The sequence below is a fragment of the Microtus oregoni genome, unplaced genomic scaffold, assembly GCF_018167655.1.
Source record: "Microtus oregoni isolate MIOR12 unplaced genomic scaffold, Mior012 000007F_ref0000211, whole genome shotgun sequence".
NCBI classification, from domain to species: domain Eukaryota; kingdom Metazoa; phylum Chordata; class Mammalia; order Rodentia; family Cricetidae; genus Microtus; species Microtus oregoni.
Window position 1 is genome coordinate 453,982 of NW_024543066.1, and position 14,597 is coordinate 468,578.

Here is a 14,597-nt window from a genome sequence, read left to right on the forward strand (position 1 = left end):
TGGTAATTTCTCAGAAAATTAGGAATCAACCAGCCTCAAGACCCACCAATAACACTTTTGGGTATATACCCAAAGGATGCTCAATTGTACCACAAGGACATGTGCTCAGCTATGTTCATAGCAGCTTTGTTTGTCATGGCCAGAACCTGGTAACAACTTAAATGCCCCTCAACCAAAGAATGGATAAGGAAATTGTGGTACATTTAAACAATGGAGTACTATACAGCTGAAAAAAATAATGACATCTTGAAATTTGCAGCCAAATGGATGGAGCTAGAAAGCATCATATTGAGTGAGGTAACCCAGACCCAGAAAGACAAATACCATATGTACTCACTCATAAGTGGTTTTTAAACATAAAGAAAACCAGCCTACAAATCACAATCCCAGAGAACCTAGACATCAATGAGGACCTTTGATGCTTTTTGATAGACTTGATCCTTTTTGGTCACTCTCACTCAGTGTTTTTTACCTACTTAACAGTTGCAACTTTTTTTAATGCCTCCCAAAAGTATGTGTACACACCGTAGAACTCAGAACACAGACCAGGCTGATATTATTTTTGTGGGGACCCTCTCTTTGTCTGCTGTTTGCTAGGACGTTAGTAGTACTGACCACCATACCTGGCAGTCATGACAAATGCTTGCCCACCAGAGAGGTAAGCTAAATCCTCAGTGCCAGAGAAATCGGAAGTTAATACAGAATTGAATACTAGACCCACCTATCTCTGAAGCCCTTTTCATCTTAGAGTGTGGAAATTTCAATCTGAACTAGTTCATGCTAAAGAACTCTATCATCTATTCTCTCTCTCTCTCTCTCTCTCTCTCTCTCTCTCTCTCTCTCTCTCCCAGAAAAATTTGTAATATGTTAATATCCACTTTGCTATGGACTATCAAAATGAAGTTCTGATTTGACCAGTCACAGCCTATGGAAGACTTACAACCAGTCTTCAAAGATTGTTTAATGCCCTTTTAAAATCTTTCTTGTAGGTTCATTTTGCAAGTTTTCTTAAGTACTCCATATTAATAAATCTTTATCATTGGTTCATACCACTGAGTTCCTATGATTTTTTTTTTCCGAAAAATACACCGTGAGTTGAAGAAACAGTTGTGGCACATAGAGAGGGGAGGGCGCCCCCTCCAGGTTCCTTACCTTGACAATTACCGTGACTGTCGCTATACCAGGTGGCATTGTTCCATAAATATCAAAGGCCTCCACCAAGAATGTGATGCTGGCTTCCTGGTCAGGAAAGGCCTCATAATCCAAACTCCTCAAAAGGGACAATTCTCCAGTAAATGGATGAAGTGCAAAAAGGTGCTTCACCTCAGGGCTTCTGATCCGATACGACACATTTGCTCCAAGATCAACATCCTTGGCCTATGACAAGTGAGTGAGAAAAATGGTTACGTCAGAGGGTTTCCCACAAGAGGAAGGAGGGCTGATGGAAATGCATTAGTGTCTGGGACAGTGTGGGTTTCGTGATAAGGAAAGGACACATGACTGTCATTTACCAGGAAATGGAAAATGGAAAGATGGAGAAAGGACAAACATAAGAAAGTGAACACAAAATATTTTTGAATTAAAATTATTTGTGGAGTGATTTATATAAACAGGTTCTAAAATCCCATAAATAAATATGGAACCAGGTCCTTCTCGGAAGGCTGCCTTGGAAGGATGGGGTGATGTATTCGCAAACGCTACTCTCTCGCACTTTCCTGCCTCTTGCTAATGTCTGCTTGGCATGCATTATGCAGATGGTGAAGTAAAGAGAATAGAATGAACTGACGTGTAAATCTTGCCCTCTATATCACAGCCTGAAAGAGAATAAAAAGCATAAATACCCAAATATAAAGGGAAAGATAATGTTTTATACAAAGGTATTCTGAATGAGTCCTGATGGAAAGTTTTTTTTTTAATGTGTGTGTATGGGGGGGGTATAAAATGGTCATTCCATTCAGTGGGACAGAGGGGTGAAGCACTTGGTGGAGAGAACCCAACTGCAGGAGTAGACATGTCAAATCTTAGGTCTGTAGAATGAATACCCATGGAAGGCCATGTGAGTCATGCTCTCTTATAAGTCGATGATGTCACAGTAGAGGGAACCAGTCAAAATACAGATTTCATGTCATTTCCTGCTGAAAAATCTCTCCTGTTTCCACTCGATCTCTGACCAACACTGTTAGTCCCCTTCCAGTATTGTTACAAAATTCCTCTAGTAAGCAAGTTATAAAGTGGGGTTTCAGTCCCTGATCCCATAGCCCTGTGTGGACCTAGGGCCGTACAGGACATCATGGTGGCAAACAAGGACCAGAGAAGCCTTGTCTGTGTTATGAAACCCAGGAAGTAGAGAGAAACTCAAAGGGGTTGGAGAACTCAATAGCTTCTTCAAGGGCATGCTACCTCTGTCACAACCTCTAATAATTCCACAGGCTGAGCACCAAGCCTTCAGCATATGGGCCTTGAGGGACATTTGAGATTCAAATGACAGCAATCTCATCCTCTGAATATTGTGACAGAACACAATGCCTTCTGGCTCCTTAGAACCTTGGGCATCAATCAGCATCTCCCTTGACATTTTGAGTGTTTTATTTTTACATGACCTTGATTAATCCTTTCTGTTTCTCTCTTTAACTGGTAACTGACTGGCTTCTCAGTCCTCAGCAGCACCGTAGCTTTTTCTAGCAAAAAGAACCACTCAAGTTTGAATAGAAGGTGTGTATCAGATTGCTAGGATCTTGCTTCTTACTACCAATGTTGAGAGCTGTTTAAGGATGACTGAGAAGTCCACAGGGGCTGTGAATCCATCTTGATAACCTCTTCATCACCCAAACCGTATAAACACACATACATACGTATGTATATAGCATATATGTATGTAACCACAATTAATGAAAAAAGAGGACATGAATTTTGAAAGACAGCAAGGGATGTTTTGAGGATGAAAGAGGAGGAAAAAGAGAGAAAGGGAAATGATACTAAATATAGAAGACATAGTATACAGCTCAGCACCTATACTGCATGAGTGTTGAAGAAGCAGATGGATGAACAAATGCACAGATAATTCTTTGTAGGTTGGCACACTTCATTATTTGATTTATTAATGTCTGGAACCTAAGTATTTGCTCAGGTATATCAAGACAGTCTTGAGAGAAAACTTCAAGCTTTACTTTGCAGATGAAGTATAAACAGACTGAGGTTGATTTTTTTCTTTGTCATAATATGGTTCATGGACCCCCTTTTCATAATGAAATAGGTTAGTGTATAAAAAGAGATTTATGGGTTCTACTGAGCTACTGTCATAAAATGTTGGGAGCTTCTACTGTTACACTTGAGCACAGAGGTTTGGATATGAATTTCAGTTAGGAAGAGTTAGAAATTTGAAAATGGTGTAAAAGTGAGTAAAAAAATTACAATGTTTTATATGTGTATATAAAGTATATGGGGAAAGTATATTAGTTTACATGTATATATGCATTTATGAATTTATATGCTATATATACACATACCTGAACACATGTTTATATATATGCATGTTTATATAAATGCATGTCTATATTTGATGTCTATTTAATATTTGTGTGACCCCTCTGGTAGATGTAAAAAACACTTACAAAATTTAATTTTTTTTGGAGAAAATCAGTTTTTTCTTTGCATTGTCAATGTGACAAAACCATCTAGCAATACTTTTATACATGCCAAAACACATAAAATGTGTTATATTTCTTACTAGTGCAAACTTTATCCTTTTAATTTTGTGGGTTCTCCCAGAGGAAGGGTTTCGTATAAAACACAATATGCAATTTTTGAGACTTAATAAGGTTTATGCATAGCTTATCCGAATCTAAGTTATTCTGAGCTCATCATATATATGTTTGTAGTTAAACTTCAAAGTCTGATCCTCACAGCTAATCGTGTAATATAGATCTCCTGGAATTAATGCTTGTCCACACACCTCTATTTGCAGGAAGGTGGTCCCAGCTGGAAGATTCTCTTCAACCACGACTGTGTATGTTGAATTGGTAAAAACAGGACTGTTATCATCAATGTCCAACACCTTGATGTACAGTGTCAGCGTTGAATGCCGAGGGTGCACGGCTCCATCCGTTGCCACAACAACCAGTTCATAGTGGTCCCTGACTTCCCTGTTCAGCTTCACGGCTGTGTAAATGCTCCCATTGGACGTGATGCGGAAGAGGTTGTTGAAGTTACCGAGGCTGTAGTGCACTTGGCCATTTATCCCAGCATCTGGATCTGTTGCCTAAACAGAAGAACCAGAGGGCTTAGCACAACTCTTCTGGCACACTGCTGATAAACTCTGCCACAGTTTCTAACCAAATATTCTTTTTCCTCTAAAGGGGAAATTTAGAAAGATAATAAAGGTACAATTTGCAGTCAAAATCATGAAAAGAAATGAGCTATGATTTAATTATATACTCAGTGGAAATGAACATAAAGCTGATATCATTAGAAACAACAATATATTATGTCAGAGAAAATGAATATTATAAAAATGGAAGGTTTCATGTACTTTCATTGCTACAATAGATTTTGAATGTCAAAAATAGTACTTGGTTTGAATTAATTTAAGATGATTTACTAACTGTTTAAGATTTGATGGTTGTTTTTGTTTAAGAAATTCATATAGTCATTTTCATTTTTACATATGTTTGGGCATGATGCATATTTACCTCATTTAATCCTTGTGATGATTTTGATGAGTAAATATCATTGGCCCCATTTTGCAAATGAGACCATATGGCTTAAGGAAATTAATTGTCTCATGTAAAGTTACACAAGAAGTAAATACCTTGGGAGTCCTAGAATTTAAATAGTATCTCATATGCAAAACTATTTAATAAATGTTAATGAAATTAATGAAGGCTCTGTGAATATATGGAACTGAGGTTTGAAATTAAACATATTCCCAAACTGGATGGCAATAAAAGTACAGTAATTGTCAAATCAGAAGACAGGGCTACTGTTTAATACTAGACTGAATCTCAAATAATAGCAGAGAGAATTGTTGGTGCTGCCTGAATCTATAGTTGCTGAAAATTTTAGGCATAAAGCCATTTTGCTCCAAACGTGAGAAAGCTTTGAGTGACTATATTTCTGATAGAATGTTGTTAGGAATACTCTTATTTAAAATTCAGCAACTTATAACCCCCCACCATCAAATACTGTACATTTTATACCAAATGTTTCTATTACCATTTCTTATAAAATCTGGACTCTTTCTAAGAAGCTGTGAAATACTATAGAATTATGTTTCAAACTACCACTGAAGAAAGAAAGGGGACAGGGCTTTATCTTGGTTTCCATACTTGTAATCACTGAATCTTCGTGAGGCCTGGAATGCAAGACAGTGCATTTTACTTTATATTTTATCTATCTATCTATCTATCTATCTATCTATCTATCTATCTATTTATCTATCTATTATCTATGTATCTATCATCTATCTATCTATCTATCTATCTATCTATCTATCTATCTATCATCTATCTATTAAAGCAGTGCATTTTAGCATTCCATACACACTGCTCAGTTTGAAAAAATGAAGACGAGATGTGGACACTGGGCTGGTTGTAAGATGGCGCCTGCTGATGGCCTGAGTTCAACCCCTGGAACATGTGGAATAGAAGAATTCATTCTGACCTCCACACATACACTGTGGGATATGTGAGCATAAGTAGACACACACACACACACACACACACAAATAAATAATTAAACACACAATAAATAAACAAGTAAATGAAATGCAAAAAGCTAAGAACAACATGTGAACACCATGTTTCTAACGCCAGTCTTCAGTTGCATAAGTCTGACATTTCACCGCGATCTGTCCCTTAGACAAAAATACAGACGCCCTGGAGTGGTGAAGCCTGGGAGACAACAGAAGAGTAATAACGCCTGGAGAAGGAGAACAAACATAGTCAGAGAACTAAAGTGCTATGCAGAAATATTTTCTTGGAAGCTCTACTTTTCTTAGATGTTTCCAGAAACTGCTGGTAGGTGAATGGCACTTGCCATCCCAGGGGACAACAGAGAACAGAAGGACAAGGAAGCATTTGTTTTCTGTAGTCAACTGAACAGTAAAGAAAAAATTAATTTAGTAATTTAGGCAGTGCTACTCCACTGCTCTTAGGATTTTCAGTCTCCCCTTCCAGCTCTGGGACACTTAGTAAAATTCATTCTACTCATGCGTTGTATTTTAAATGACTCCTGCCCCAGGTTGTTTGTTTATTCTTCTAATTCAATGTTCACTATGACAAGTAGTTTGATTTAACTAGTACAACTTTACTTCTCTCTCTCTCTCTCATCTCTCTCCTTCCTTCCCTTTCTTTCTCCCCTCTCCCTCCCTTCCTTCCTGTCCCCCCCCCCCCCCGTATGTATTTCTATGTGTGTTAAGGAGTTGAGCACATTGTCTTTGTATGTCCGGCTATGTAACAATGTCTCATTTCCAGTACTCTGATATATCTGGGCAGATGCGCCCTGATTTACCATGGATTATACCCTTACAAACCCATTTAAATGAAAACTATTGTAAGACAAAACATATTTCAAACATTAATGTGCTGAGCCCTAAAGGCTAGGAACTAATCACACTCTACAACTCTGGTCATTTCCTCTCCTGAGGAGGCATGCTGACTGGGGGCTGGAGCTCCCTGCTGCTGCCCAACACTGGACACTGTCATTGCAGAAGAGATGCCACCATGATAAAGAAGAAACGTCAAAAATTTAAGTTTATTTTGTATCTGGTACCTGTTGCTTCTGTACCATCAGAAACTCAAAAACTCCTAAGTCAACTTATCACATGCAGGAAGCACCTACACTAGCATTTATTCCACTGCCAAAAGAAGAAATAGCCATACCCTTTATTGGCTCCCATGAAATAGCGGTTCATTATATAAATCTCTGAAAGTAAGAAGTTCAGTGTTGGGTCATCAGCCCAAAAGCTAGGTATGAGCCATCTCTGCTCCTTCCCGGAAGCTCTGGGGGAATATTGGCAGACTCGGGCTACGTGAGCAGTGAGCCTGAGATTCCCACCCCTTTGAAATAGAAATATGAAGACTGCAGCCAGCCTCCTGCTCAACCATTTTCTGTACCGATAAGTGCAGTAGCATTTAACCTGGCTTTCTTACAAGTTTTGAATCCCTTCTTCTCTTCTTTCTACTTTGCTTCTTCGACCCATGGTCCAACCACCTCGCTTCTCTTTAAAGGCCTGTGTAAGTATTTTAGGCTTACTTTGACAAGTAGGGATAAATTATTACTCTCTCAAGGGCCTTTACTTTAACCCTATGTTATACAAATATTTAGCAATCTATATAGTTTTTGAAATTATTTACTTTTAGTCTACCTGTTAAATTACCTATTTTAAAAGATTTCTATTAAGAAACTTCAGCTGGGAGACCCTCTTTAATGCAGTCCATAACTTCTTTAAAATCCATTTAAATTAGCTAAAGTGTAGTAAATGTGCCAAGTACCTATACAGGCACCTGAACCTTTGCCTCATGTAGAAATACTTAGCTCCCTGCATGGCTAGCCACCATGAAATAAAGTTTGTTTGACTTTATATTCTGTAGTAATTAACTCTAACCATGTTAAAGTTGCTCAAATATGCAGCTAATGGTGACAAAAGGACAGAATATGCACAAACCTGCTTCCTCCCTCCCTCCCTCCCTCCCTCCCTCCCTCCCTCCCTCCCTTCCTTCCTCCCTCCCTCTTTCCCAGTCACTGAGCAGATGAATGAGGTTGTGGCTTAGGCACTGGGGGCAGATTCAGTTGCTTTACTGTTACATATGAGGGAGTCAGCGTGAGACAAGAGAGTTATCTCAGAGTTCCTAATATCAATAGTCGTGTCGAGAACTTTGCATGGATGCTTACCAGCTCCACTCAAGCAGCTCGCTGCACAATGCTGTAATGGAGCCATTCATCTCCTTACAGATCAATTAGAAGTTAATTAAAATTGTTAATAAGAAAAATCGCACTTCTCTACTTGTACTACATCGAAGCAATAAACAGTAAAGGCTGCAACTTTATAATCATCCGTCTACGGGACACTCATTTTAAAACCTATGTCTTCCCGGGGCCTGATTTGTGGTGAGATTTTTGGGCATGCATAGGGCTGGGAGATTAGCTGAAAGTCTATAATCAAATAATCACCTCAAAAATCAAAACAAAGGTCTCATTAGAGAGACGTTTAGTTGTGTGCTCGAAAGGCAAACAGCACATTTAAATCACTAAAATCAAAATCAGAGCATATGTTAAAGAAAACCAGCTATTTAAGTGGGAGGCCAGAGGCCATGGAAAAATCACTTGCTAAACAAATGTAACATTTTGAACAAAATTGTGCACAGATTTTTTTCCCCATGCTACATGTCAACAGTACTAGGAATACTAGCCCTAAGCATTCAATTCATGCCCTCTTTTTCGTTACTCTTCTCTTTGCTCATTGTCTTTTTGGAGGTCTAAATCCTTCTCTTTAGTAAATGAAGCTCATTGGTAAGGTTTCTACATCAGGGGCTGACAGACTTGTAAGACCCTTCAATCTCTCTGCTTCTTTTTCAGACATTCTCTTCCTCTGTGTCCCAAGCTGCCCACAAAATCAGCCTGTGCTTCTACCCCTTCAGCCATCTCCCAGCCTGATACAGAGCCTTTTTTCTGATATACAAATTTAGATATTAATTAGACACATAACAGGGACAGTTTCAATGATGAAGATGTAGACATTTTCGCAAAGAAATGTGTACCAAGTCTGTCGTGGGAGAAAGCATTTCAAGACGCTCATTTTCATTTTAAAGTAATTTCACTGAGGCTTGAGAAACAAATGCATGTGTCTTTATGTAAGTGTTTACGACCTGGTCTTAAAAATCATGGCAGTGATACATTAAAGGTTGTAAGAGTTTTCTCACACTAAGCATGCCTTTACTCATCGCTACTGCAGGCTGTCCTAGCACATTTGAAAAGATAAATTCTGCCCACAGGAATCCGTAAATAGTATTTCTACACATAAAAGGTTTGGCAGCTGCCCATATTTTTCTACAAAGCTATGGCTTTTTTAGTGTTCTTACATTCTTTCTATTCTATCACGGAAAAACCACAATTAAGCTGTTGTGAAGAGTTTAGATATTTTCCCGGCTTGCAATCCTCCAATCGGCTCCACCAATTTCCAATAGCTTTCCTTTCCCTCAGGCCCCCTGTCACCTTGTATTTATTTGGCTTTCTAACATGTTATAATTGCCTACTTACCTGCCTGTCTCCTACACTATACTTCAAACAGCCAAGAAAAGAAGTACGCCTTTTTATCCTTGACTTCCCATTCACATCCTTCATGTATGCCCACCAAACATTTGTTGAATAAATGTTTAATTAAGAACCTCTTACCAAGCAATAGGTGGCTTTCGTAAAGGTTTTGCTGACTCCCCCAGCATCTGAAGCAACTACTCTTAGTCACACAATAAGTTGGGTTTTATAATAGCATTTGAGAAACCTCGTAACCTCCTCCTCTGTCTTTATGCATTTATTTCCACAACTAACACTTTGACACCATCGCCATTTCATTTATATCTTTAAAATGTTAGTCAGTTTTTTTAGTGTCTATAATCTGTGGTTTCCTTCTCCCATCAATGCTGCAGGCATCATAATTTCTCACAACTTGTACTCCATGCTTGCTTTGCTTCAGAAAGGAGAATGCTACAACAGCCCCACTGGGGAACCCTGATTGCTCTTCGAGCAGACGAGGGAGGGGAACTTAATCGGGGGAGGGGGAGGGAAATGGGAGGCAGTGGCGGGGAGGAGGCAGAAATCCTTAATAACCCACACGCCTTTAATCCCAGCACTCGGGAGGCAGAGGCAGGCGGATCTCTGTGAGTTCGAGACCAGCCTGGTCTACAAGAGCTAGTTCCAGGACAGGCTCCAAAACCACAGAGAAACCCTGTCTCGAAAAACCAAAAAAAAAAAAATAAAAAAATAAAAAATAAAATAAAATAAAATCAATAAAAAAAAAGAAACAGGCCACTCTTGTGACAGAGGGGAAAAAAAGCCAAGAGATAATCCTGTCCTATCACTTCCTGCTTCTACTTGGAAGGGGACCTCCACTATCACTTCATTGGTTGAGACAAATCACATGATTGAAGCTGATACCATAAGGTGGAGAAGCTTACCTCAGAGGGCAATATGAACAGCTGAGAAGCAATCATTCTATCTACTTGCCTCATTTGTCCTGAAATGCATTTGGATCTCCCGTGATTTCCTTGAGAGACTCCTTTCTCTCCCTTGCTAAGCCTCAGATACTTCTCAATCTTTTTGTTCGGCCTTCTGATCCTTCCCATACTTAGCAAAACCCACTTTTTATTGCTCTTTCTAAGTACGGTGTGTCTGTATATTAGGTGGGAAGGCTACAACTCACTATCCAATACGCGGTGGTTCCAGTGAGAGGGAGAGGCAGTATTAGAGAAAAGAACCTCTGGGCTACTTGGAGAGAAGATAAGGGAAATAAGAAGTAGAAGCCGGGTAGAGACATGGAAAAAAATTAAACCAGCCAGGCAAGTGAGAGGAAATAATCTCTGTGGATTTGGGGGTATGAAGACGCCAAATTAAGCAAATCATTTTAAGATGCCCCCACACCGCCTATAGATCTTGTAATGAAAGAATGTAAATTAACCCAGGTAATTAAAAAGAGACCATTAGGCAGGAGGCATGCAGCCTTGTGCTTGAATATTTACATACTAAATTGTCACATGATGGCAGTCAGCGTGAGATGAATGCTTTGGAGCATCACAAAAGGGTTGTTCATTTCCTATGTTCACTACCAGTGTGATGATATTTCTAGGTTCACTAACAGGCTCTCTACAATTCTACGATAATTCTATTTTCTTTCTGCTCCCAGTCTTGTCCAATAGAGCTGGGAACAAAGAGGAAGCTCTAGGAAGAGCTCTTTGATGAATTTTACCGTTCTCCCTCCTCTTTTACTTGACGTCATAGCTTCTGTCCCTATGGCTGTGATAGAATGTCCTGGCAAAAGCCACTAAAGGGAGAAAGGGCCATTTTATTCCACAGTTCCAAGTTAATATCCATCATAGCTGGGAAGGCATTGTAGAAGGAGCTTGTCACAGCCACGATCAGGCAGAGATGAGCACTTTCAATGATCATCTTTCTCTCTCCATTTTATACTGTGTAGGGTTTCCCACCCACAGTGGCAGTCTACCCATCACAATTAAATAAAAAGGATCCCTCACAGATCTTGCATCTCCCAGGTGATTCTAGATGGTATCAAGCTGACATCATTAAAAACCACACCTGGTCTTTCATAACTCTACAATGGGTTCAGTGGATATGACTATTGCTTGAGGTGGTGGAAACCCACAGTTGGAATTTATATTTGGAATCTTTACTTTTGTTTTCATTCTTGAGAGGTATGGGCCGAGTGTAAGTACTAAATATTTTCTCAAAATAATAATGCTGTCTTATACCAGCTCCTACATTTCCTAAGTTTATTAATCTTTATCTCAAATGTATTATCTCCCAGAAGCAACAGGCATTAAAAAAGGATTTGTACAATTCTTTAACCAATGCCTTATTAGTATTTTCAGCAATCCTTTTCAAATTATCCTTGTAATAGCTATTTTTTCATTGCTATGACAGAAGTAACCAACATAAACAATGTAGTCTGTCTCAAAGTGATCTAGAAGATGTCCGTCTACCACAGCAGGGAGAGCAGAGCTATTCTCGCCATGGTGGGCCAGGAAGCATGGAAAGGAGAATATTGGCCTTGGCTGCTCTTATCACTTTCACCCCCTTAATTCATCTCAGATCACAGGACAATAGGAAGGTCCTTCGAAATTGTAAGTGATTCAGTGGTTTTTCCACTCATAGTTATAGACAACACAAACTTAGTTAAGCCATTCAGACAGCTAATTGGGATTAACCATCACAGTCCCAGGAAGTGAAAGATTCTTCATCCTATGTTACATCCTTCATGGTTCTATGACCTTTGTAGCCAGGCAACATCTTCTGCAAACACCTCCCTTAAGCTTCCGCATGTTGCTCCTATCTGAGACCCAACACATGAACAAATGGAAACTATTATTTGGTATTCACAGTGTTTTTTTAAAAGTAGGCAAGGCTTAAATTTGTTAGAAAAAATTAAGAAAAAAATACTTCCTTCTTAAGATGAAAATTAAGTTAACAGTGATATCAACAATAAACTATTCCTCAAACTAGTAACTAGGTGGCTATTCTACTGCTTTCTTTGGCTTGTCATCTAGAATCCCTTATGAAAATATATTTCTGCTTTAGCCTGAATGTAAGTGAGTATATTGTTTGTGCAGAGTTCATGTAGTAGTTTAATTCTTCATACTCTTCCTAATGTTGTTCCACTTCTTTTTCATTATCATTGCCTTATAAAGGTTTTCTAGATCTCTTATATGTAACTAAACACTCAAGAAACTTTATTACCACAGACACATTTGATATATATTTATATTCACACACACACACACACACACACACACACACACACACCTGTGTTTATGCATAAAGAAGGAAGGTAAGCTATTTTTATCATGTAAGTAACAAGATTCAGTTTTCAGGAATGCTGTGCTCCCATAAACATTTGTATTCTCATCTAGCAGCTCCTGTTTCTTCCTAAAATGACAGAGATATACAAAATAATGTTACACGAGAGTCATCCTTTTAGGACTCATTTTGATGCCAAGACTTTCGAAAGTGTTTGTCCATGTCACTATAAAGGCAACTCAGAGCAAGCAGAGCTGTCCTCAAGGAACAGTACTGTTCCGCAATAACTGTGCTCTGTGCAGCAATCTGCTTGAGCCAGATTTTCAATGCATTCGTGTGCATTTTCTGTCAAGTTCTGATGCAAAGTATTGCTTTCTTTCCCAGATTAATTCCTAATGTGTTGGGCCTTTACTTCCTCCATCTATATAGGCATTCTGGTGTTCAGCACTCTCTCTAGCCTGGCCCATGATTTTTTCCATTTTATAGACCCTGCCAGGCCTTCAAATTCTCCTACCTTTGCCTCCTGCGTACCAGTTCCAGTGGCCAGCCATCCACAGGATCAGGTTCATGCAGCAGAAGTCCCTCTCTCTACCATCAATTTTCTACATTAATTCCTGTTTTCATCCATGTGACAAAATACCCGACAGAAACGACTTAAGGGAGGAATGCTTATATGAATGGTCCAGCATTTTTGTGGGATTTCAGTGCATGGCAAGAAGGGGGCGTGTTAGAGCTCACAGCAGCAGGAACACAGAGCCAAAGTGTCTCACAGCTCTGCACATTTGAAATCAGAATGTATAGACCAGAAGTCGAAGTGGGGTGTGACTTTTATTGCCCAAGTCCTCACAATCCACTTCTTCCAACTAAGACCCCTGTCTCAAATGTTCCAGCACCGTCTAAAATGGTGCCACTGTCTTGAGCCTAGATGTTCAAGAACATATATATCTGTGAGGGATATCCATAGCCAACCATGAGCTCACACTGTCGCTAAAACAACCACAAAGCTACAAAATTAAAAGACTGTCTATTTTGTACATCTTCTTATATTCATCCTCACAAAGCCAGCAGGAAAATCACCTCACATGTGTATTTTGCTATTGTGCTTTCTCGGAGCTAGCCCTAAGATCCGTTTGCCAGCCTTGTTCCTTACTGCACTGAGGATGCTGTTAATTTGTGATTCAGAATTGTGATTTCTGTATTCACTCCTTTACCAACCATTTGCTGAGGTCCTATTTTCTAGCGGTCACATCTGGCATACTCATTTCAATTAGGGAAGCAGAAAGAATGAGAAGAAATAACTCCTATGTTTAACATTTAGTATTTGGAAGGTATTTGGTGTAGAAGGAAAGAGTGAAGATAAAAAGTTCAAGAAAAATTTTCACTGGGTGTGTGTGTGTGAGTGCATGCACACACCCAGGCTCATTGTTTTCTTGCTGGCACAAAGGCAGTGAGTAGCTGCATATTGGATGAGTGGAAATCTTCCTTGTTATAATGAGATGTGATCTATGGAGTTATGTTTATGCAACATTTCCCCTCCTTATGGGGAGAGACTATTCAGTAGCATGCAATGATATAATGGTATAAAACAGCAGATATGAATTGAAAGGTTTTGTTTAAACTATATTACTCTTAGATGCCGAACCTCTATAATGTGTCCACCAAGAATCTTTGCATATAAATTAAGAAGAAAGCCATTGACTTGCTTCAAACTTAAGATCTGAAGAATTCAAATAGAGGCGAGAGCTACCAGGCAGCAGAACAAGCGAGAACAGCTTTGATTTGGTCTACCCGTAGGAAACATTACCCCTTCAGCTTCATAAAGACTGATTGTTCTTGACAGGAATCTGTCTGTGCTGATGTGGATGAGCAGGAAGCTGAGGAGTCATGAAACCATCAGAAAAGACTGCGGGCTGTGAGGAACCCCTCGTAAAAACAGAGCTGGCAAAGACAGTCAATGAGTGACTGTGCTCGCTGTATATCCACGCTGTGAATTACGAGACACGCAGGGAATATCTCCAGTCCTGAGTTTCAGAAATCCCAATGAAGCAATTCTTCTGAGATACCATAAACTAAAT

General features: G+C 39.3%; 1 protein-coding gene across 1 annotated transcript in view; it reads right to left on the reverse strand.

Moving 5' to 3' along the window:
• Nucleotides 1-14,597, reverse strand: part of Pcdh15 (protocadherin related 15) — a 600,282-nt gene that overhangs the window by 137,822 nt on the left and 447,863 nt on the right. Inside the window, exons 19-20 of the mRNA XM_041655402.1 lie at nucleotides 3,953-4,258; nucleotides 1,153-1,377 (exon numbers count right to left, since the gene is read on the reverse strand). Of these exons, the coding sequence (XP_041511336.1) occupies nucleotides 1,153-1,377; nucleotides 3,953-4,258 (531 nt within the window). The remainder of the gene's footprint in view (nucleotides 1-1,152; nucleotides 1,378-3,952; nucleotides 4,259-14,597) is intronic.